The sequence below is a fragment of the Somniosus microcephalus genome, chromosome 34 (assembly GCF_052327205.1).
Source record: "Somniosus microcephalus isolate GS21.2 chromosome 34, FLI_Smic_1.0, whole genome shotgun sequence".
Taxonomy (NCBI): domain Eukaryota; kingdom Metazoa; phylum Chordata; class Chondrichthyes; order Squaliformes; family Somniosidae; genus Somniosus; species Somniosus microcephalus.
In genome coordinates, this window is record NC_141020.1 from 3,435,244 (window position 1) to 3,460,291 (window position 25,048).

Consider the following 25,048-nt stretch of genomic DNA (forward strand, 5'->3'; position numbering starts at 1 on the left):
ACTAGCTGTACAAGTTCTTAGGATTAGGACAAAATGGAATGGGACTGGGGATCCTCCTGCACCAGCCCCTTTAATGTTGTTGCTACCTTTGGGGCCCAGAAGTACCTGGACTTCCTCCAAGCTGTGGGGTTGCACTGTTAAATAATGTGCCTCCACATGCACCAGCATTCTTTAAATTAGACCCAAGAGGAGGTTTAGAAGCTACGGTCTTGGTGTCAGTGGTATTCATTTTGCCCAAATTGCCCTAGACAGTGCTAGTAAAGGAAATTTGGCACTCTGATATCACGCTACATCATTAATCTTTTTATTAGTGCATTCTTATTATCCTTCTCCTCTGCTTTCCCTTAGGTTCCATCCCCACCACATACCATTTCTGACCAGAGGACAGGATGGTGGTCTGCTCCCAGGCCTGACTAGATATTAGACAGAATGAGAGAGTGTCCTATGGGGAACCAACTGCCCATTACTCAAAACCACCACAGTGGCAGCACTGAAATCAACAAATCATTGTTCAGAAACACACAGGTAGGAAGGTGCATCCCACTACTCAATGGCACACAACACTGGAATGCCAGTGTGCTCGCCCTCCTCACCAAATCAAATGAACTAACAGCAGGAGATGTGCATCCTCGCTACACATATTTTTACAAAAGAAAATCATACCACAACACTGGTGAAGATCCATCTCCCTCTTGTGGCATGCTGGAAAGGCTGTAAATATCTTCACCCTGAAAAGTCAAAGCTCATTACATACAGGACAACAAAAAGTTGCAAGAACTTTACAGGCTGCAATGTTTCAGATCGAGGGTTTTGAAGGGCATAGAATCGAAAAACATTAAACATGTGGTTTATGTTGCTGAACCTAAAGTACTGTTCAGTACTTTTTATTCTATAAGTATTCAAGTTGGGGCGTGTGATCCCTAAGAGGCCTGAGATGATCAGATTTCTGTCCACCTGGGGCCAGGTGTACTGCACACTCCAGGCACAGTGTCTTGAAAACTCTGTATTTTCTGTCTTTCGGTATTTCTTGACTTTGTAGCATAGTGTATCCCTTTCATTGTTTTCCTTCAGGCAGCCGACAGTCTTTTGGAATTTAGGGCAGCGGATTGCTGAGGGCGTGGCAACATTTCTAGGGAGTCCCCAAGACCAGGAGCATGTCAATATTTCCAGGGGCTCCCTGCACAGTAAAGTTTCAAAATTGTTACAAACTACATACAGCACTGGTGGTTAAAAACACATTGATTGCGCTCTAAAATGTTATGCCCCACAGAAACACACTATGGGTTTGCTCTGGCAGGGGTGCCTCTATGTTGTCAGTTTCTGATCTCAGATGTAGGGAAACATTCAGCTTGCCGAAAAGGGATGGAAAATCATAGGCCAGTCACCTCATGCCCTGTTAGGATGGCCTGGGTGTTTGTTTCCACCCATCCTATCTATCAGAGAATGAATCACATGAAGATATTACAAAACACAAAAAAAAAATCACAATTTGGTTAGAACAGGATTGAAATTCAACTCTTGTGGTCCAGATGCAGAGCGGGTTTGGCTCTGTGTGATAGACTTTGCTTACCCTGTGCTTTCTCACGGGCATGAGCTGGAGCCATAGGAGGCTTTGTGCTCCTCTGTGCCGGAAGCCTCGTTTGCACCCTTGCTGCTCCGGAACTCCGATGTGTTGCCCCACTGGCAGGAGGTCAGCGCTGTGCGCTATTAAAAGCTGGAGCAAAGCACACAGCCACCAGAAAGTTTTAAAACTGCTCATCCTACACTTCTGGGGAGATTAGTCCTTATTTATGGGCAGTTTTTTTCCCCCAGTATTGCACTATTGCTGGTTTCTTTGGTTCGGATTGATTTGTCCTTTTTGTTTGATTTCAATTGTACTGCTGCATCGCTGCCATTCACCTGACGCAGGCTGTCCTCCCTGCCCCCTGGACTTTACAGAATCTGCCTCATATCAGCACAGAATGCAACAGAAAATGTCCTGTTTCAAACTTTGCCACCAACCGGAAGTGCAGGTGCCACTTTGAGGAGCAGCACCTGCATATTTATGCTCCCACCCAGGATATCCTACTCCCAAGCCTCTGTACTTCCAAGAGGATAAATATTGCACTGGGAGCGGACTAGCACTATGTAAATGAGGGGACCGTGGAAAACCCGTGGAACTTCCCTCAGTGCACAAGCAATGCAGAAGCGTTCATGATGGCACTATGCCCATATGGAATTTCAGCCCATTATTCCCACTGGCTGACAGTTGCCATAGCAACAAATGTCAGAAAGCCCAAGAAAGCTTCTTCCTATGGCCACGCATTGCTCGGTACGGTTACTAAGCCAAACACATTGGAAACTCCCAGGTTCAATTCCCACTCTGTGCTGCATTCATTGATCCCACCTGGGACTACACTAGGCCTCTGTGTCCTGGGCTAGGAAGAGGAAATATCAGCCAGGGTTCCTGCTCCTGCTCCAATGTGACGACGTCAGGTGGAATTAGGATCAGGCTCGACTGCGAGGGCCCCCACAGTCAAACTGCCCGCCAACATTCGCTGCCTAGACTTACCCGTGGAAAGTGGAATACTTGGGACAAGGTACTGGAGGGCGGCTGCCACCTGTGGAACTGTACTCTAGCGAGAGTCAGTGCCTTCAGGAGAGGAGGCGAGAAAAGAGGAGGAATAAAGGAAAGCCTAAGGAGAAATTAAGTTAATTACCTGGACACTATCATGAAAAGGTGCTTTCTGAAGACAGTCTTCCATACTCCTCGTCAAAGAATTCTGAACAGAAAAGGAGTTCATAGCCACCTGACTAGGAGGAGCAGTGCAATTGGGATCTAACTTCTGACGCTCCTTTCGCGAGCCTGACACACTCTTACTGGGTTTACCTGCAACAGTGTAGTGCTTTAGACACACAGCCTTATTAGAGATTCTGCCTCTCTTGTTGTTACAGGACGGAAGTGACCAACCCTCCAACTGCTCTGACTGTGACTGAAGCGGATTCTGAACAACCTCTTCTTCACACACTGACTGAGGATGTTGTGCCTTGAATGGACTCTTCTTGGATTTCTTGTGACATTCTGAGACACCCCTTAACGCAGGCGGCAAACCAGTTCCTGTCTGCTGCTCTGTACCTGTTGTCTGTTGTGGGTAGCAAGGAAGGATGTTCTTGGAGAGTTGGCACTGTTTTGTGGTTTGAAATTGTAAAACTGGAGAAGTGGTTTCCTGTCTCAAGGAATGCTGGAAATCTTGTACTAATTCTGAGGGCTGATGCGATTGGGATCCATTATTCTGGATCTGGGATGGAATTTTCTGGGAAAGTACATGCTGGGACTGGGTAACTATGACTTGTGATTGACTTACCGAATTCTGGGATTGAGACAGATTGTATTGGGTATCAGAGATCAGCTGGAGCATATGGTTTTGAAAATGGTCTTGGTTCTGCAGTGGGGAGGCCTCCTGATCTCCCATGTAGACCTGTGTAAAGAGTGACGTTGCTATCTGTTGTTGGTGTTGCTGGTGCAGAGAGTACTGTTCCTGCAGTATTTGGTGTTTCTGTTCAGGAAAGGCTTGCCACTGGTTTAAATTAGCTTTGTAACTCAAAAGCTGTCTGAAGACATTTCCACAAGCATCAAATTCAGACACTGCTGAATTTTCACCCTGGGTCTTTGCAACAGAGGGATTTGCCTGAATATCCAAATTCTGTCTTGTGAAGGCCTGGGCAAATGAGTCAAGCTTGTGCAAAGCACCACTTGAAAAAGTGGCAGAAGCCTCTTCAGAAGGTTGGGGATTGGGGACAATATAAGAATAACTTCCTTTGCTGTCACTGTAAGTTGCCAAGTTGTTGGTCCACACAAGATCTTGACTTGTTTGTTGCCTGGTGGAAATAGTTTCGTTTCTCGATAATGTATGATTTGTGCTCACCACTTGCGGCCAACTTGCAGGTCTCGACGACTCCAAAGTATACTGGGCAGGCTGTAAGGGTCTACTGGGAATCACTGAATCCATAACATAAGAGTCTAGACTTTCTACACAAGAGACACTGGGGTTTGTTACAGAAAAATGAGACGGGTTTACTCTGTTGAATAGATCAGTCGTGGTACAGTTTAAACCAGAAGAATGCTCTCTTTGCAATATGTTATATTTGGCTTGTCTAACAGTGCCTGACAGTTCAGACAAACAAATGCTTGGACTAGTAAGCACACTTGCTGTAGCGTGGGTTTGTGTGGGATAGTGCAAGGTAATACTGCTTCCACTGGCTCCAGTTTCACAGGGTATTTTTTGGCTTATGCTGCTCGTTAGTGGCCTCAGCAGTTCTCTGTTAGGCAGAGAGGATCTTTGAGAAAGAGGCTCAACTTGTGGCGGAGGCCTCTGTGCCGTTCCCGCTTCACACTGAAGGGTCTGAGTATGTCCACTCTGTGGGTACAGCACGCTCTCTGTCGAATCCAGATCTTTGGAGCTGCTGTCACAAAAGGGCTCCCTCTGACAATACAAGCCATGCTGGACTTCGTAGTGACGTCGCAAGGATCGTGAGTCACAATAGCTCTTGTCACATCCGTGCTCCATACAAACGTACGGTTTATTTTTTTGGTGTGTTAGTAAATGCCCAGACCTAAGGAGAGGGTGCAGAATAAAAAAATGTTTCACTCGAAGTGCACCGACCAATAAAACTTTGCTTCTAACATTTGTTAAGTAACAATATGACAATACATTGTAACCCCGTTATTATCCCTCATAAATAATCAGGCAGATGCTTGAAAAACAATCACATTCATACACATGTATTCTCGCCTCTCTTTGGATCGTGTGTTGAAATTAGCCACAAACCTGCAGCAAGTTTCTCTCTTACCTTCCCTTGTGCATTCTCCAAGCTCAACTTGACTGAGAAACACCTGCTGCTCCTCTGACCACATTCTTACAAACTGCTGACCACCCAACGACTGTGTGATTTCAATTATGGGTCTGGCCAACAAGCAGCTGTGATCAGACAGTCCCAAGCATGCCTCATGTGGAATTCTTATAGCCACTAGGGTGAGGACACTTTGGGGGAGAAATTGGGTGAGTAGCGCCACCTGTTAGCGCCTAAAGAGGCAGTCAGTGGCTGTAGCGCCACTGGCTGCATCTCCGGCGATATTCAGTAGGGGCGCTAATGGTGGCGTTAGACATTTGCGCTGCGCCGCCACAGATGACGTCATCGGTGTGCGCAGCACCCCATTCGTGCCCCGTTCGCGATATTTGGTAGCGAACGCCGCAGTTGTGCCGCTCGCTACCCGCGCCCGGTTCACGGGGCCTTACTGTGCCGACAGCGGCGCAAGTTAAGGTGGAGGTGCGGGGCGGCCGCCTGCCAGCACCTCCGTCCCCGGCCTCCTAACGCCCCCCCCCTCCGCGGCATTGCCGGCTGTTTCCCGAGAGCCCGGCACTTCTCCTTGGTGCCGGGCTCATTTGCCGGCACTCACGAGCGGGGATCGCGCTGTTGCAGGCACCTCCCCCTTAACAGTGGGAGGAAAGCCTGCAGTACCGCAGCGTGCCGTGCTGCAGCATGTGGCGCTGCGGCACGTTGCGCTGCGATAATCAGTTTCAGCGCCCTAAGAGGGACGCGGAGCACCTCGAGCCTCGCCCCGTCTCCCTCGAGGGGCACTGAAACTGAATTTCTGGTGATCGGTATCACTCCGATCGCTGCACTAAATCCTGCGCTCAGGCGACTTTTGCGCCACTTTGGCGCCCCAACCCAATTTCTAGGCCTTTGATCCGATCAATCTGGCCTAAATTCAGGCCCAGGTTCCAGAGGTTAAATGGTGTACTAACCTCCTGTGTGACTGAGTAACAATGCTGTCAGTGGAATCAGCCTGTTTAGAAAGCGATCAATAGCCTTTTTATTTAGTCTCCACTGAGAATTTGGGGTGTTGGCCTATGGTCAAGTAACTTAAAACTAATACTTTAAAAATAAACTGTAGGAAGTAATCTATGAGTAAATGCTTACCACTAACACCAACAACTCAATTATCATCTCCTTTAACAGATCGATAATAAATCTTTTCAATGAGGCAAGTCCAGTCTCAGGAACATTTTCCTCCATGCAATTTGGTTATTACTACACCCATCCTCAGCCTTTATTCACATACACATTTAGTATTAGGGAAGGACTTCAGATATGGGAAACTTCATTTTCTAATCTAGCATCTGTGTGTTCCTTTTAGCTTTTAGCACCACCCCCATTTAGTCTCTGGTGTTTTTTGTTCTGGTGATTCAGGTCAACATTCCTCCTTCAACCAAGGTCCACAAATACAGATTAACTGGTCATCTGTCTCACGGCAGTTTGTGGGGCGCCGCTGGTCAGACGCTGTTTGTGGGGCGGTACAGACACTGTTTGTGGGGCGGTACAGACACTGTGGGGCGGTACAGACACTGTTTGTGGGGTGGTACAGACACTGTTTGTGGGGTGGTACAGACACTGTTTGCGGGGCGGTACAGACGCTGTTTGTGGGGTGGTACAGACACTGTTTGTGGGGTGGTACAGACACTGTTTGCGGGGCGGTACAGACACTGTTTGTGGGGCGGTACAGACACTGTTTGTGGGGCGGTACAGACACTGTGGGGCGGTACAGACACTGTTTGTGGGGCGGTACAGACACTGTGGGGCGGTACAGACACTGTGGGGTGGTACAGACACTGTTTGTGGGGCGGTACAGACACTGTTTGTGGGGCGGTACAGACACTGTTTGTGGGGCGGTACAGACACTGTTTGTGGGGCGGTACAGACACTGTTTGTGGGGCGGTACAGACACTGTTTGTGGGGCGGTACAGACACTGTTTGTGGGGCGGTACAGACACTGTTTGTGGGGCGGTACAGACACTGTTTGTGGGGCGGTACAGACACTGTGGGGCGGTACAGACACTGTTTGTGGGGCGGTACAGACATTGTGGGGCGGTACAGACATTGTGGGGCGGTACAGACACTGTGGGGCGGTACAGACGCTGTTTGTGGGGCGGTACAGACACTGTTTGTGGGGTGGTACAGACACTGTTTGTGGGGCGGTACACACACTGTTTGTGGGGTGGTACAGACACTGTTTGTGGGGTGGTACAGACACTGTTTGTGGGGCGGTACAGACACTGTTTGTGGGGCGGTACAGACACTGTTTGTGGGGCGGTACAGACACTGTGGGGCGGTACAGACACTGTTTGTGGGGCGGTACAGACACTGTGGGGCGGTACAGACACTGTGGGGTGGTACAGACACTGTGGGGTGGTACAGACGCTGTTTGTGGGGCGGTACAGATGCTGTTTGTGGGGCGGTACAGTCGCTGTTTGTGGGGCGGTACAGACACTGTTTGTGGGGCGGTACAGACACTGTTTGTCGGGCGGTACAGACGCTGTTTGTGGGGCGGTACAGACGCTGTTTGTGGGGCGGTACAGACACTGTTTGTGGGGCGGTACAGACACTGTTTGTGGGGTGGTACAGACGCTGTTTGTGGGGCGGTACAGACACTGTTTGTCGGGCAGTACAGACACTGTTTTTGGGGCGGTACAGACACTGTTTGTGGGGCGGTACAGACACTGTTTGTGGGGGGGGGTACAGACACTGTTTGTGGGGCGGTACAGACGCTGTTTGTGGGGCGGTACAGACACTGTTTGTGGGGCGGTACAGACACTGTTTGTGGGGCGGTACAGACACTGTTTGTGGGGCGGTACAGACACTGTTTCTGGGGCGGTACAGACACTGTTTGTGGGGCGGTACAGTCACTGTTTGTGGGGCGGTACAGACACTGTTTGTGGGGCGGTACAGACACTGTGGGGCGGTACAGACACTGTGGGGTGGTACAGACACTGTTTGTGGGGCGGTACAGACGCTGTTTGTGGGGCGGTACAGACGCTGTTTGTGGGGCGGTACAGACGCTGTTTGTGGGGCGGTACAGACGCTGTTTGTGGGGCGGTACAGACACTGTGGGGCGGTACAGACACTGTTTGTGGGGCGGTACAGACGCTGTTTGTGGGGCGGTACAGACACTGTTTGTGGGGTGGTACAGACGCTGTTTGTGGGGTGGTACAGACGCTGTTTGTGGGGCGGTACAGACGCTGTTTGTGGGGCGGTACAGACGCTGTTTGTGGGGCGGTACAGACACTGTTTGTGGGGTGGTACAGACACTGTTTGTGGGGCGGTACAGACACTGTTTGTGGGGTGGTACAGACGCTGTTTGTGGGGTGGTACAGACGCTGTTTGTGGGGCGGTACAGACGCAGTTTGTGGGGCGGTACAGACAATGTTTGTGGGGCTGTGCAGACGCTGTTTGTGGGGTTGTGCAGACATTGTTTGTGGGGCGGTACAGACAATGTGGGGTGGTACAGACACTGTTTGTGGGGCGGTACAGACGCTGTTTGTGGGGCGGTACAGACACTGTTTGTGGGGCGGTACAGGCACTGTTTGTCGGGCAGTACAGACACTGTTTGTGGGGCGGTACAGACGCTGTTTGTGGGGCGGTACAGACGCTGTTTGTGGGGCGGTACAGACGCTGTTTGTGGGGCGGTACAGACACTGTTTGTCGGGCAGTACAGACACTGTTTGTCGGGCAGTACAGACGTTTGTGGGGCGGTACAGACACTGTTTGTGGGGGGGGTACAGACACTGTTTGTGGGGCGGTACAGACACTGTTTGTGAGGCGGTACAGACACTGTTTGTGGGGGAGTACAGACACTGTGGGGCGGTACAGACACTGTTTGTGGGGCGGTACAGACGCTGTTTGTGGGGCGGTACAGACGCTGTTTGTGGGGCGGTACAGACACTGTTTGTGGGGCAGTACAGACACTGTTTGTGGGGCGGTACAGACACTGTTTGTGGGGCGGTACAGACAGTTTGTGGGGCGGTACAGACAGTGTTTGTGGGCGGTACAGACGCTGTTTGTGGGGTTGTGCAGACATTGTTTGTGGGGCGGTAGACACTGTTTGTGGGGCGGTACAGATGTTTGTGGGGCGGTACAGACACTGTTTGTGGGGCGGTACAGACACTGTAGGGCGGTACAGACACTGTTTGTGGGGCGGTACAGACACTGTGGGGCAGTACAGATACTGTGGGGTGGTACAGAAACTGTTTGTGGGGCGGTACAGACGCTGTTTGTGGGGCGGTACAGAGGCTGTTTGTGGGGCGGTACAGACACTGTTTGTGGGGCGGTACAGACACTGTTTGTGGGGCGGTACAGACACTGTGGGGCAGTACAGATACTGTGGGGTGGTACAGAAACTGTTTGTGGGGCGGTACAGACGCTGTTTGTGGGGCGGTACAGACACTGTTTGTGGGGCGGTACAGACACTGTTTGTGGGGCGGTACAGACACTGTTTGTGGGGCGGTACAGACATTGTGGGGCGGTACAGACATTGTGGGGCGGTACAGACACTGTGGGGCGGTACAGACGCTGTTTGTGGGGCGGTACAGACACTGTTTGTGGGGCGGTACAGACACTGTTTGTGGGGTGGTACAGACACTGTTTGTGGGGCGGTACAGACACTGTTTGTGGGGGGGGTACAGACACTGTTTGTGGGGGGGTACAGACACTGTTTGTGGGGCGGTACAGACACTGTTTGTGGGGGGGGGTACAGACACTGTTTGTGGGGGGGGGTACAGACACTGTTTGTGGGGCGGTACAGACACTGTTTGTGGGGCGGTACAGACACTGTTTGTGGGGGGGTACAGACACTGTTTGTGGGGGGGTACAGACACTGTTTGTGGGGCGGTACAGACACTGTTTGTGGGGGGGTACAGACACTGTTTGTGGGGCGGTACAGACGCTGTTTGTGGGGCGGTACAGACACTGTGGGGCGGTACAGACACTGTTTGTGGGGCGGTACAGACACTGTTTGTGGGGCGGTACAGACACGGTGGGGCGGTACAGACACTGTGGGGTGGTACAGACACTGTTTGTGGGGCGGTACAGACACTGTTTGTGGGGCGGTACAGACGCTGTTTGTGGGGCGGTACAGACACTGTTTGTGGGGCGGTACAGACACTATTTGTGGGGCGGTACAGACACTGTTTGTGGGGTGGTACAGACGCTGTTTGTGGGGCGGTACAGACGCTGTTTGTGGGGCGGTACAGACAATGTTTGTGGGGTTGTGCAGACGCTGTTTGTGGGGTTGTGCAGACATTGTTTGTGGGGCGGTACAGACACTGTGGGGCGGTACAGACACTGTTTGTGGGGCGGTACAGACGCTGTTTGTGGGGCGGTACAGACACTGTTTGTGGGGTGGTACAGACGCTGTTTGTGGGGTGGTACAGACGCTGTTTGTGGGGCGGTACAGACGCTGTTTGTGGGGCGGTACAGACACTGTTTGTGGGGCGGTACAGGCACTGTTTGTCGGGCAGTACAGACACTGTTTGTGGGGCGGTACAGACGCTGTTTGTGGGGCGGTACAGACGCTGTTTGTGGGGCGGTACAGACGCTGTTTGTGGGGCGGTACAGACACTGTTTGTCGGGCAGTACAGACACTGTTTGTCGGGCAGTACAGACGTTTGTGGGGCGGTACAGACACTGTTTGTGGGGGGGGTACAGACACTGTTTGTGGGGCGGTACAGACACTGTTTGTGAGGCGGTACAGACACTGTTTGTGGGGGAGTACAGACACTGTGGGGCGGTACAGACACTGTTTGTGGGGCGGTACAGACGCTGTTTGTGGGGCGGTACAGACGCTGTTTGTGGGGCGGTACAGACACTGTTTGTGGGGCAGTACAGACACTGTTTGTGGGGCGGTACAGACACTGTTTGTGGGGCGGTACAGACAGTTTGTGGGGCGGTACAGACAGTGTTTGTGGGGCGGTACAGACGCTGTTTGTGGGGTTGTGCAGACATTGTTTGTGGGGCGGTAGACACTGTTTGTGGGGCGGTACAGATGTTTGTGGGGCGGTACAGACACTGTTTGTGGGGCGGTACAGACACTGTAGGGCGGTACAGACACTGTTTGTGGGGCGGTACAGACACTGTGGGGCAGTACAGATACTGTGGGGTGGTACAGAAACTGTTTGTGGGGCGGTACAGACGCTGTTTGTGGGGCGGTACAGAGGCTGTTTGTGGGGCGGTACAGACACTGTTTGTGGGGCGGTACAGACACTGTTTGTGGGGCGGTACAGACACTGTGGGGCAGTACAGATACTGTGGGGTGGTACAGAAACTGTTTGTGGGGCGGTACAGACGCTGTTTGTGGGGTGGTACAGACACTGTTTGTGGGGCGGTACAGACACTGTTTGTGGGGCGGTACAGACACTGTTTGTGGGGCGGTACAGACATTGTGGGGCGGTACAGACATTGTGGGGCGGTACAGACACTGTGGGGCGGTACAGACGCTGTTTGTGGGGCGGTACAGACACTGTTTGTGGGGTGGTACAGACACTGTTTGTGGGGCGGTACAGACACTGTTTGTGGGGGTGGTACAGACACTGTTTGTGGGGCGGTACAGACACTGTTTGTGGGGGGGTACAGACACTGTTTGTGGGGGGGTACAGACACTGTTTGTGGGGCGGTACAGACACTGTTTGTGGGGGGGGGTACAGACACTGTTTGTGGGGGGGGGTACAGACACTGTTTGTGGGGCGGTACAGACACTGTTTGTGGGGCGGTACAGACACTGTTTGTGGGGGGGTACAGACACTGTTGTGGGGGGGTACAGACACTGTTTGTGGGGCGGTACAGACACTGTTTGTGGGGGGTACAGACACTGTTTGTGGGGCGGTACAGACGCTGTTTGTGGGGCGGTACAGACACTGTGGGGCGGTACAGACACTGTTTGTGGGGCGGTACAGACACTGTTTGTGGGGCGGTACAGACACGGTGGGGCGGTACAGACACTGTGGGGTGGTACAGACACTGTTTGTGGGGCGGTACAGACACTGTTTGTGGGGCGGTACAGACGCTGTTTGTGGGGCGGTACAGACACTGTTTGTGGGGCGGTACAGACACTATTTGTGGGGCGGTACAGACACTGTTTGTGGGGTGGTACAGACGCTGTTTGTGGGGCGGTACAGACGCTGTTTGTGGGGCGGTACAGACAATGTTTGTGGGGTTGTGCAGACGCTGTTTGTGGGGTTGTGCAGACATTGTTTGTGGGGCGGTACAGACACTGTGGGGCGGTACAGACACTGTTTGTGGGGCGGTACAGACGCTGTTTGTGGGGCGGTACAGACACTGTTTGTGGGGTGGTACAGACGCTGTTTGTGGGGTGGTACAGACGCTGTTTGTGGGGCGGTACAGACGCTGTTTGTGGGGCGGTACAGACGCTGTTTGTGGGGCGGTACAGACACTGTTTGTGGGGTGGTACAGACACTGTTTGTGGGGCGGTACAGACACTGTTTGTGGGGTGGTACAGACGCTGTTTGTGGGGTGGTACAGACGCTGTTTGTGGGGCGGTACAGACGCAGTTTGTGGGGCGGTACAGACAATGTTTGTGGGGCTGTGCAGACGCTGTTTGTGGGGTTGTGCAGACATTGTTTGTGGGGCGGTACAGACAATGTGGGGTGGTACAGACACTGTTTGTGGGGCGGTACAGACGCTGTTTGTGGGGCGGTACAGACACTGTTTGTGGGGCGGTACAGGCACTGTTTGTCGGGCAGTACAGACACTGTTTGTCGGGCAGTACAGACGTTTGTGGGGCGGTACAGACACTGTTTGTGGGGGGGGTACAGACACTGTTTGTGGGGCGGTACAGACACTGTTTGTGAGGCGGTACAGACACTGTTTGTGGGGGAGTACAGACACTGTGGGGCGGTACAGACACTGTTTGTGGGGCGGTACAGACGCTGTTTGTGGGGCGGTACAGACGCTGTTTGTGGGGCGGTACAGACACTGTTTGTGGGGCAGTACAGACACTGTTTGTGGGGCGGTACAGACACTGTTTGTGGGGCGGTACAGACAGTTTGTGGGGCGGTACAGACAGTGTTTGTGGGGCGGTACAGACGCTGTTTGTGGGGTTGTGCAGACATTGTTTGTGGGGCGGTAGACACTGTTTGTGGGGCGGTACAGATGTTTGTGGGGCGGTACAGACACTGTTTGTGGGGCGGTACAGACACTGTAGGGCGGTACAGACACTGTTTGTGGGGCGGTACAGACACTGTGGGGCAGTACAGATACTGTGGGGTGGTACAGAAACTGTTTGTGGGGCGGTACAGACGCTGTTTGTGGGGCGGTACAGAGGCTGTTTGTGGGGCGGTACAGACACTGTTTGTGGGGCGGTACAGACACTGTTTGTGGGGCGGTACAGACACTGTGGGGCAGTACAGATACTGTGGGGTGGTACAGAAACTGTTTGTGGGGCGGTACAGACGCTGTTTGTGGGGCGGTACAGACACTGTTTGTGGGGCGGTACAGACACTGTTTGTGGGGCGGTACAGACACTGTTTGTGGGGCGGTACAGACATTGTGGGGCGGTACAGACATTGTGGGGCGGTACAGACACTGTGGGGCGGTACAGACGCTGTTTGTGGGGCGGTACAGACACTGTTTGTGGGGCGGTACAGACACTGTTTGTGGGGTGGTACAGACACTGTTTGTGGGGCGGTACAGACACTGTTTGTGGGGGGGGTACAGACACTGTTTGTGGGGGGGTACAGACACTGTTTGTGGGGCGGTACAGACACTGTTTGTGGGGGGGGGTACAGACACTGTTTGTGGGGGGGGTACAGACACTGTTTGTGGGGCGGTACAGACACTGTTTGTGGGGCGGTACAGACACTGTTTGTGGGGGGGTACAGACACTGTTTGTGGGGGGGTACAGACACTGTTTGTGGGGCGGTACAGACACTGTTTGTGGGGGGGTACAGACACTGTTTGTGGGGCGGTACAGACGCTGTTTGTGGGGCGGTACAGACACTGTGGGGCGGTACAGACACTGTTTGTGGGGCGGTACAGACACTGTTTGTGGGGCGGTACAGACACGGTGGGGCGGTACAGACACTGTGGGGTGGTACAGACACTGTTTGTGGGGCGGTACAGACACTGTTTGTGGGGCGGTACAGACGCTGTTTGTGGGGCGGTACAGACACTGTTTGTGGGGCGGTACAGACACTATTTGTGGGGCGGTACAGACACTGTTTGTGGGGTGGTACAGACGCTGTTTGTGGGGCGGTACAGACGCTGTTTGTGGGGCGGTACAGACAATGTTTGTGGGGTTGTGCAGACGCTGTTTGTGGGGTTGTGCAGACATTGTTTGTGGGGCGGTACAGACACTGTGGGGCGGTACAGACACTGTTTGTGGGGCGGTACAGACGCTGTTTGTGGGGCGGTACAGACACTGTTTGTGGGGTGGTACAGACGCTGTTTGTGGGGTGGTACAGACGCTGTTTGTGGGGCGGTACAGACGCTGTTTGTGGGGCGGTACAGACACTGTTTGTGGGGCGGTACAGGCACTGTTTGTCGGGCAGTACAGACACTGTTTGTGGGGCGGTACAGACGCTGTTTGTGGGGCGGTACAGACGCTGTTTGTGGGGCGGTACAGACGCTGTTTGTGGGGCGGTACAGACACTGTTTGTCGGGCAGTACAGACACTGTTTGTCGGGCAGTACAGACGTTTGTGGGGCGGTACAGACACTGTTTGTGGGGGGGGTACAGACACTGTTTGTGGGGCGGTACAGACACTGTTTGTGAGGCGGTACAGACACTGTTTGTGGGGGAGTACAGACACTGTGGGGCGGTACAGACACTGTTTGTGGGGCGGTACAGACGCTGTTTGTGGGGCGGTACAGACGCTGTTTGTGGGGCGGTACAGACACTGTTTGTGGGGCAGTACAGACACTGTTTGTGGGGCGGTACAGACACTGTTTGTGGGGCGGTACAGACAGTTTGTGGGGCGGTACAGACAGTGTTTGTGGGGCGGTACAGACGCTGTTTGTGGGGTTGTGCAGACATTGTTTGTGGGGCGGTAGACACTGTTTGTGGGGCGGTACAGATGTTTGTGGGGCGGTACAGACACTGTTTGTGGGGCGGTACAGACACTGTAGGGCGGTACAGACACTGTTTGTGGGGCGGTACAGACACTGTGGGGCAGTACAGATACTGTGGGGTGGTACAGAAACTGTTTGTGGGGCGGTACAGACGCTGTTTGTGGGGCGGTACAGAGGCTGTTTGTGGGGCGGTACAGACACTGTTTGTGGGGCGGTACAGACACTGTTTGTGGGGCGGTACAGACACTGTGGGGCAGTACAGATACTGTGGGGTGGTACAGAAACTGTTTGTGGGGCGGTACAGACGCTGTTTGTGGGGCGGTACAGACACTGTTTGTGGGGCGGTACAGACACTGTTTGTGGGGCGGTACAGACACTGTTTGTGGGGCGGTACAGACATTGTGGGGCGGTACAGACATTGTGGGGCGGTACAGACACTGTGGGGCGGTACAGACGCTGTTTGTGGGGCGGTACAGACACTGTTTGTGGGGTGGTACAGACACTGTTTGTGGGGCGGTACAGACACTGTTTGTGGGGTGGTACAGACACTGTTTGTGGGGCGGTACAGACACTGTTTGTGGGGGGGGTACAGACACTGTTTGTGGGGGGGTACAGACACTGTTTGTGGGGCGGTACAGACACTGTTTGTGGGGGGGGGTACAGACACTGTTTGTGGGGGGGGGTACAGACACTGTTTGTGGGGCGGTACAGACACTGTTTGTGGGGCGGTACAGACACTGTTTGTGGGGGGGTACAGACACTGTTTGTGGGGGGGTACAGACACTGTTTGTGGGGCGGTACAGACACTGTTTGTGGGGGGGTACAGACACTGTTTGTGGGGCGGTACAGACGCTGTTTGTGGGGCGGTACAGACACTGTGGGGCGGTACAGACACTGTTTGTGGGGCGGTACAGACACTGTTTGTGGGGCGGTACAGACACGGTGGGGCGGTACAGACACTGTGGGGTGGTACAGACACTGTTTGTGGGGCGGTACAGACACTGTTTGTGGGGCGGTACAGACGCTGTTTGTGGGGCGGTACAGACACTGTTTGTGGGGCGGTACAGACACTATTTGTGGGGCGGTACAGACACTGTTTGTGGGGTGGTACAGACGCTGTTTGTGGGGCGGTACAGACGCTGTTTGTGGGGCGGTACAGACAATGTTTGTGGGGTTGTGCAGACGCTGTTTGTGGGGTTGTGCAGACATTGTTTGTGGGGCGGTACAGACACTGTGGGGCGGTACAGACACTGTTTGTGGGGCGGTACAGACGCTGTTTGTGGGGCGGTACAGACACTGTTTGTGGGGTGGTACAGACGCTGTTTGTGGGGTGGTACAGACGCTGTTTGTGGGGCGGTACAGACGCTGTTTGTGGGGCGGTACAGACGCTGTTTGTGGGGCGGTACAGACACTGTTTGTGGGGTGGTACAGACACTGTTTGTGGGGCGGTACAGACACTGTTTGTGGGGTGGTACAGACGCTGTTTGTGGGGTGGTACAGACGCTGTTTGTGGGGCGGTACAGACGCAGTTTGTGGGGCGGTACAGACAATGTTTGTGGGGCTGTGCAGACGCTGTTTGTGGGGTTGTGCAGACATTGTTTGTGGGGCGGTACAGACAATGTGGGGTGGTACAGACACTGTTTGTGGGGCGGTACAGACGCTGTTTGTGGGGCGGTACAGACACTGTTTGTGGGGCGGTACAGGCACTGTTTGTCGGGCAGTACAGACACTGTTTGTGGGGCGGTACAGACGCTGTTTGTGGGGCGGTACAGACGCTGTTTGTGGGGCGGTACAGACGCTGTTTGTGGGGCGGTACAGACACTGTTTGTCGGGCAGTACAGACACTGTTTGTCGGGCAGTACAGACGTTTGTGGGGCGGTACAGACACTGTTTGTGGGGGGGGTACAGACACTGTTTGTGGGGCGGTACAGACACTGTTTGTGAGGCGGTACAGACACTGTTTGTGGGGGAGTACAGACACTGTGGGGCGGTACAGACACTGTTTGTGGGGCGGTACAGACGCTGTTTGTGGGGCGGTACAGACGCTGTTTGTGGGGCGGTACAGACACTGTTTGTGGGGCAGTACAGACACTGTTTGTGGGGCGGTACAGACACTGTTTGTGGGGCGGTACAGACAGTTTGTGGGGCGGTACAGACAGTGTTTGTGGGGCGGTACAGACGCTGTTTGTGGGGTTGTGCAGACATTGTTTGTGGGGCGGTAGACACTGTTTGTGGGGCGGTACAGATGTTTGTGGGGCGGTACAGACACTGTTTGTGGGGCGGTACAGACACTGTAGGGCGGTACAGACACTGTTTGTGGGGCGGTACAGACACTGTGGGGCAGTACAGATACTGTGGGGTGGTACAGAAACTGTTTGTGGGGCGGTACAGACGCTGTTTGTGGGGCGGTACAGAGGCTGTTTGTGGGGCGGTACAGACACTGTTTGTGGGGCGGTACAGACACTGTTTGTGGGGCGGTACAGACACTGTGGGGCAGTACAGATACTGTGGGGTGGTACAGAAACTGTTTGTGGGGCGGTACAGACGCTGTTTGTGGGGCGGTACAGACACTGTTTGTGGGGCGGTACAGACACTGTTTGTGGGGCGGTACAGACACTGTTTGTGGGGCGGTACAGACACTGTTTGTGGGGCGGTACAGACATTGTGGGGCGGTACAGACATTGTGGGGCGGTACAGACACTGTGGGGCGGTACAGACGCTGTTTGTGGGGCGGTACAGACGCTGTTTGTGGGGTGGTACAGACACTGTTTGTGGGGCGGTACAGACACTGTTTGTGGGGTGGTACAGACACTGTTTGTGGGGCGGTACAGACACTGTTTGTGGGGGGGGTACAGACACTGTTTGTGGGGCGGTACAGACACTGTTTGTGGAGGGGGGTACAGACACTGTTTGTGGGGGGGGGTACAGACACTGTTTGTGGGGCGGTACAGACACTGTTTGTGGGGCGGTACAGACACTGTTTGTGGGGGGGGTACAGACACTGTTTGTGGGGGGGTACAGACACTGTTTGTGGGGCGGTACAGACACTGTTTGTGGGGGGGTACAGACACTGTTTGTGGGGCGGTACAGACGCTGTTTGTGGGGCGGTACAGACACTGTGGGGCGGTACAGACACTGTTTGTGGGGCGGTACAGACACTGTTTGTGGGGCGGTACAGACACGGTGGGGCGGTACAGACACTGTGGGGTGGTACAGACACTGTTTGTGGGGCGGTACAGACACTGTTTGTGGGGCGGTACAGACGCTGTTTGTGGTGCGGTACAGACACTGTTTGTGGGGCGGTACAGACACTATTTGTGGGGCGGTACAGACACTGTTTGTGGGGTGGTACAGACGCTGTTTGTGGGGCGGTACAGACGCTGTTTGTGGGGCGGTACAGACAATGTTTGTGGGGTTGTGCAGACGCTGTTTGTGGGGTTGTGCAGACATTGTTTGTGGGGCGGTACAGACACTGTGGGGCGGTACAGACACTGTTTGTGGGGCGGTACAGACGCTGTTTGTGGGGCGGTACAGACACTGTTTGTGGGGTGGTACAGACGCTGTTTGTGGGGTGGTACAGACGCTGTTTGTGGGGCGGTACAGACGCTGTTTGTGGGGCGGTACAGACGCTGTTTGTGGGGCGGTACAGACACTGTTTGTGGGGTGGTACAGACACTGTTTGTGGGGCGGTACAGACACTGTTTGTGGGGTGGTACAGACGCTGTTTGTGGGGTGGTACAGACGCTGTTTGTGGGGCGGTACAGACGCAGTTTGTGGGGCGGTACAGACAATGTTTGTGGGGCTGTGCAGACGCTGTTTGTGGGGTTGTGCAGACATTGTTTGTGGGGCGGTACAGACAATGTGGGGTGGTACAGACACTGTTTGTGGGGCGGTACAGACGCTGTTTGTGGGGCGGTACAGACACTGTTTGTGGGGCGGTACAGGCACTGTTTGTCGGGCAGTACAGACACTGTTTGTGGGGCGGTACAGACGCTGTTTGTGGGGCGGTACAGACGCTGTTTGTGGGGCGGTACAGACGCTGTTTGTGGGGCGGTACAGACACTGTTTGTCGGGCAGTACAGACACTGTTTGTCGGGCAGTACAGACGTTTGTGGGGCGGTACAGACACTGTTTGTGGGGGGGGTACAGACACTGTTTGTGGGGCGGTACAGACACTGTTTGTGAGGCGGTACAGACACTGTTTGTGGGGGAGTACAGACACTGTGGGGCGGTACAGACACTGTTTGTGGGGCGGTACAGACGCTGTTTGTGGGGCGGTACAGACGCTGTTTGTGGGGCGGTACAGACACTGTTTGTGGGGCAGTACAGACACTGTTTGTGGGGCGGTACAGACACTGTTTGTGGGGCGGTACAGACAGTTTGTGGGGCGGTACAGACAGTGTTTGTGGGGCGGTACAGACGCTGTTTGTGGGGTTGTGCAGACATTGTTTGTGGGGCGGTAGACACTGTTTGTGGAGGGGGGTACAGACACTGTTTGTGGGGGGGGGTACAGACACTGTTTGTGGGGCGGTACAGACACTGTTTGTGGGGCGGTACAGACACTGTTTGTGGGGGGGGTACAGACACTGTTTGTGGGGGGGTACAGACACTGTTTGTGGGGCGGTACAGACACTGTTTGTGGGGGGGTACAGACACTGTTTGTGGGGCGGTACAGACGCTGTTTGTGGGGCGGTACAGACACTGTGGGGCGGTACAGACACTGTTTGTGGGGCGGTACAGACACTGTTTGTGGGGCGGTACAGACACGGTGGGGCGGTACAGACACTGTGGGGTGGTACAGACACTGTTTGTGGGGCGGTACAGACACTGTTTGTGGGGCGGTACAGACGCTGTTTGTGGTGCGGTACAGACACTGTTTGTGGGGCGGTACAGACACTATTTGTGGGGCGGTACAGACACTGTTTGTGGGGTGGTACAGACGCTGTTTGTGGGGCGGTACAGACGCTGTTTGTGGGGCGGTACAGACAATGTTTGTGGGGTTGTGCAGACGCTGTTTGTGGGGTTGTGCAGACATTGTTTGTGGGGCGGTACAGACACTGTGGGGCGGTACAGACACTGTTTGTGGGGCGGTACAGACGCTGTTTGTGGGGCGGTACAGACACTGTTTGTGGGGTGGTACAGACGCTGTTTGTGGGGTGGTACAGACGCTGTTTGTGGGGCGGTACAGACGCTGTTTGTGGGGCGGTACAGACGCTGTTTGTGGGGCGGTACAGACACTGTTTGTGGGGTGGTACAGACACTGTTTGTGGGGCGGTACAGACACTGTTTGTGGGGTGGTACAGACGCTGTTTGTGGGGTGGTACAGACGCTGTTTGTGGGGCGGTACAGACGCAGTTTGTGGGGCGGTACAGACAATGTTTGTGGGGCTGTGCAGACGCTGTTTGTGGGGTTGTGCAGACATTGTTTGTGGGGCGGTACAGACAATGTGGGGTGGTACAGACACTGTTTGTGGGGCGGTACAGACGCTGTTTGTGGGGCGGTACAGACACTGTTTGTGGGGCGGTACAGGCACTGTTTGTCGGGCAGTACAGACACTGTTTGTGGGGCGGTACAGACGCTGTTTGTGGGGCGGTACAGACGCTGTTTGTGGGGCGGTACAGACGCTGTTTGTGGGGCGGTACAGACACTGTTTGTCGGGCAGTACAGACACTGTTTGTCGGGCAGTACAGACGTTTGTGGGGCGGTACAGACACTGTTTGTGGGGGGGGTACAGACACTGTTTGTGGGGCGGTACAGACACTGTTTGTGAGGCGGTACAGACACTGTTTGTGGGGGAGTACAGACACTGTGGGGCGGTACAGACACTGTTTGTGGGGCGGTACAGACGCTGTTTGTGGGGCGGTACAGACGCTGTTTGTGGGGCGGTACAGACACTGTTTGTGGGGCAGTACAGACACTGTTTGTGGGGCGGTACAGACACTGTTTGTGGGGCGGTACAGACAGTTTGTGGGGCGGTACAGACAGTGTTTGTGGGGCGGTACAGACGCTGTTTGTGGGGTTGTGCAGACATTGTTTGTGGGGCGGTAGACACTGTTTGTGGGGCGGTACAGATGTTTGTGGGGCGGTACAGACACTGTTTGTGGGGCGGTACAGACACTGTAGGGCGGTACAGACACTGTTTGTGGGGCGGTACAGACACTGTGGGGCAGTACAGATACTGTGGGGCGGTACAGACGCTGTTTGTGGGGCGGTACAGAGGCTGTTTGTGGGCGGTACAGACACTGTTTGTGGGGCGGTACAGACACTGTTTGTGGGGGCGGTACAGACACTGTGGGGCAGTACAGATACTGTGGGGTGGTACAGAAACTGTTTGTGGGCGGTACAGACGCTGTTTGTGGGGCGGTACAGACACTGTTTGTGGGGCGGTACAGACACTGTTTGTGGGGCGGTACAGACACTGTTTGTGGGGCGGTACAGACACTGTTTGTGGGGCGGTACAGACATTGTGGGGCGGTACAGACATTGTGGGGTCGGTACAGACACTGTGGGGCGGTACAGACGCTGTTAGTGGGGCGGTACAGACACTGTTTGTGGGGTGGGTACAGACACTGTTTGTGGGGCGGTACAGACACTGTTTGTGGGGTGTACAGACACTGTTTGTGGGGGCGGTACAGACACTGTTTGTGGGGGGGTACAGACACTCTTTGTGGGGGGGTACAGACACTGTTTGTGGGGCGGTACAGACACTGTTTGTGGGGGGGGGGTACAGACACTGTTTGTGGGGGGGGTACAGACACTGTTTGTGGGGGGGGGGTACAGACACTGTTTGTGGGGCGGTACAGACACTGTTTGTGGGGGCGGGTACAGACACTGTTTGTGGGGGGGTACAGACACTGTTTGTGGGGGGGTACAGACACTGTTTGTGGGGCGGTACAGACACTGTTTGTGGGGGGGTACAGACACTGTTTGTGGGGCGGTACAGACGCTGTTTGTGGGGCGGTACAGACACTGTGGGGCGGTACAGACACTGTTTGTGGGGCGGTACAGACACTGTTTGTGGGGCGGTACAGACACGGTGGGGCGGTACAGACACTGTGGGGTGGTACAGACACTGTTTGTGGGGCGGTACAGACACTGTTTGTGGGGCGGTACAGACGCTGTTTGTGGTGCGGTACAGACACTGTTTGTGGGGCGGTACAGACACTATTTGTGGGGCGGTACAGACACTGTTTGTGGGGTGGTACAGACACTGTTTGTGGGGCGGTACAGACGCTGTTTGTGGGGCGGTACAGACGCTGTTTGTGGGGCGGTACAGACGCTGTTTGTGGGGCGGTACAGACACTGTTTGTGGGGCAGTACAGACACTGTTTGTGGGGCGGTACAGACACTGTTTGTGGGGCGGTACAGACAATGTTTGTGGGGTTGTGCAGACGCTGTTTGTGGGGTTCTGCAGACATTGTTTGTGGGGCGGTAGACACTGTTTGTGGGGCGGTACAGATGTTTGTGGGGCGGTACAGACACTGTAGGGCGGTACAGACACTGTTTGTGGGGCGGTACAGACACTGTGGGGCAGTACAGATACTGTGGGGTGGTACAGAAACTGTTTGTGGGGCGGTACAGAAACTGTTTGTGGGGCGGTACAGACGCTGTTTGTGGGGCGGTACAGACGCTGTTTGTGGGGCGCTACAGACACTGTGGGGCGGTACAGACACTGTTTGTGGGGCGGTACAGACACTGTGGGGCGGTACAGACACTGTGGGGCGGTACAGACACTGTTTGTGGGGCGGTACAGACACTGTGGGGCGGTACAGACACTGTGGGGCAGTACAGACACTGTTTGTGGGGCGGTACAGACACTGTGGGGCGGTACAGACACTGTGGGGCGGTACAGACACTGTTTGTGGGGCGGTACAGACGCTGTTTGTGGGGCGGTACAGACGCTGTTTGTGGGGCGGTACAGACGCTGTTTGTGGGGCGGTACAGACACTGTTTGTGGGGCGGTACAGACACTGTTTGTCGGGCAGTACAGACACTGTTTGTGGGGCGGTACAGACGCTGTTTGTGGGGCGGTACAGACGCTGTTTGTGGGGCGGTACAGACGCTGTTTGTGGGGCGGTACAGACGCTGTTTGTCGGGCAGTACAGACACTGTTTTTGGGGCAGTACAGACACTGTTTGTGGGGCGGTACAGACACTGTTTGTGGGGGGGGTACAGACACTGTTTGTGGGGCGGTACAGACACTGTTTGTGAGGCGGTACAGACACTGTTTGTGGGGGAGTACAGACACTGTGGGGCGGTACAGACACTGTTTGTGGGGCGGTACAGACGCTGTTTGTGGGGCGGTACAGACGCTGTTTGTGGGGCGGTACAGACGCTGTTTGTGGGGCGGTACAGATGCTGTGGCGGTACAGACGCTGTTTGTGGGGCGGTACAGAGGCTGTTTGTGGGGCGGTACAGACACTGTTTGTGGGGGGGTACAGACACTGTTTGTGGGGGGGTACAGACACTGTTTGTGGGGCGGTACAGACACTGTTTGTGGGGGGGTACAGACACTGTTTGTGGGAGGGTACAGACACTGTTTGTGGGGCGGTACAGACACTGTGGGGCGGTACAGACACTGTTTGTGGGGCGGTGCAGACGCTGTTTGTGGGGCGGTACAGACGCTGTTTGTGGGGCGGTACAGACACTGTTTGTGGGGTGGTACAGACACTGTTTGTGGGGCGGTACAGACACTGTTTGTGGGGGGGGTACAGACACTGTTTGTGGGGGGGTACAGACACTGTTTGTGGGGCGGTACAGACACTGTTTGTGGGGGGGTACAGACACTGTTTGTGGGGCGGTACAGGCACTGTTTGTGGGGCGGTACAGACACTGTTTGTGGGGCGGTACAGACACTGTTTGTGGGGGGGTACAGACACTGTTTGTGGGGGGGTACAGACACTGTGGGGCGGTACAGACACTGTTTGTGGGGGGGTACAGACACTGTTTGTGGGGGGGTACAGACACTGTTTGTGGGGCGGTACAGACACTGTTTGTGGGGTGGTACAGACACTGTGGGGCGGTACAGACACTGTTTGTGGGGCGGTACAGACACTGTTTGTGGGGGGGTACAGACACTGTTTGTGGGGCGGTACAGACGCTGTTTGTGGGGCGGTACAGACGCTGTTTGTGGGGCGGTACAGACGCTGTTTGTGGGGCGGTACAGACGCTGTTTGTGGGGCGGTACAGACGCTGTTTGTGGGGCGGTACAGACACTGTTTGTGGGGCGGTACAGACACTATTTGTGGGGGGGTACAGACACTGTTTGTGGGGTGGTACAGACGCTATTACTCTCACAAGCTCGTAACCTGTTAACTACATGAACACTGGGAGTGCCTAATTTCATCACACAAATATAACCTGCATCTGATGTGGAATGAATAAAATGCAACGTGGCATTTAGTTTCATTCTGTGTGAACGAGGGAAGTGTATTTTGTTTAATAAATAACAAACTGGAATTCCTGAGTTAAGTAATGTTCACATACAAGTGGTCCTGTCTCTTAAAGGCCTTACTGCAGATCCTGCAGACATGCCGACGTTCATGACTATGCGTCAGGTAGTGTTTGCTCAGGGCACTGGCACTGCTGAATGACTTTCCACATTGGCTGCACTCCTAGACAACAAAGTATAGAAAGAAGTTAATTAGCTGAACTAATTACTGAATATGTAACTTCCCATTCAAATACACGTTCAAAAAGCCCCATTTCCCTGTCCCAATGGCTTAGTTGGTAAATGCATCACCTGAGCCTTACAGACGAAGAACATTTCATCGCTGATCTGTGCTGAGTTATCTAATCTCAGCCAGGGTTGTGGTAGTTTGAAGCAACAAAGTTGGCCTCAGCGTCCCTGAACTATGGTTTGAAAAGTCAGCCCAAGGTCCTGACTCTTGATCACTAGCCAATGACTCCTGTTGGATATCGTGTGCGAGTGTGGGCATTCTGTTAGGGCAGGACTAAACCTGGCTGCACCTCCCCCCCCTTCAGGTCTCTAGCCCGGTGATACTTGTTGTCTGAGTTTACACATGAAGGACGGCCACATGGGTGAAGTTCCTATCCTAGAATGAGTCAATGCCTTCAGGAAGGCAAATTGAGGGGAGAAATAAAAAAAAAACCTCTGCAACTCGAATGCAAGTGTAAGACTGAACTTTTAG

The 25,048-nt window shown here is 54.2% G+C and overlaps 1 protein-coding gene across 2 annotated transcripts in view; it reads right to left on the reverse strand.

The window, feature by feature from the left end:
• LOC147096648 (zinc finger protein 541-like) overlaps window positions 1-25,048 on the reverse strand; it is a 61,831-nt gene that overhangs the window by 31,291 nt on the left and 5,492 nt on the right. The window contains exons 3-5 of one of the 2 annotated variants that reach the window (XM_085973196.1): window positions 24,384-24,511; window positions 2,700-4,593; window positions 664-728 (exon numbers count right to left, since the gene is read on the reverse strand). In XM_085973196.1, the coding sequence (XP_085829322.1) occupies window positions 664-728; window positions 2,700-4,593; window positions 24,384-24,511 (2,087 nt within the window). Of the gene's footprint in view, window positions 1-663; window positions 729-2,699; window positions 4,594-24,383; window positions 24,512-25,048 lie in introns of those variants that run through there. The other variant, XM_085973195.1, reaches the window with a different exon arrangement.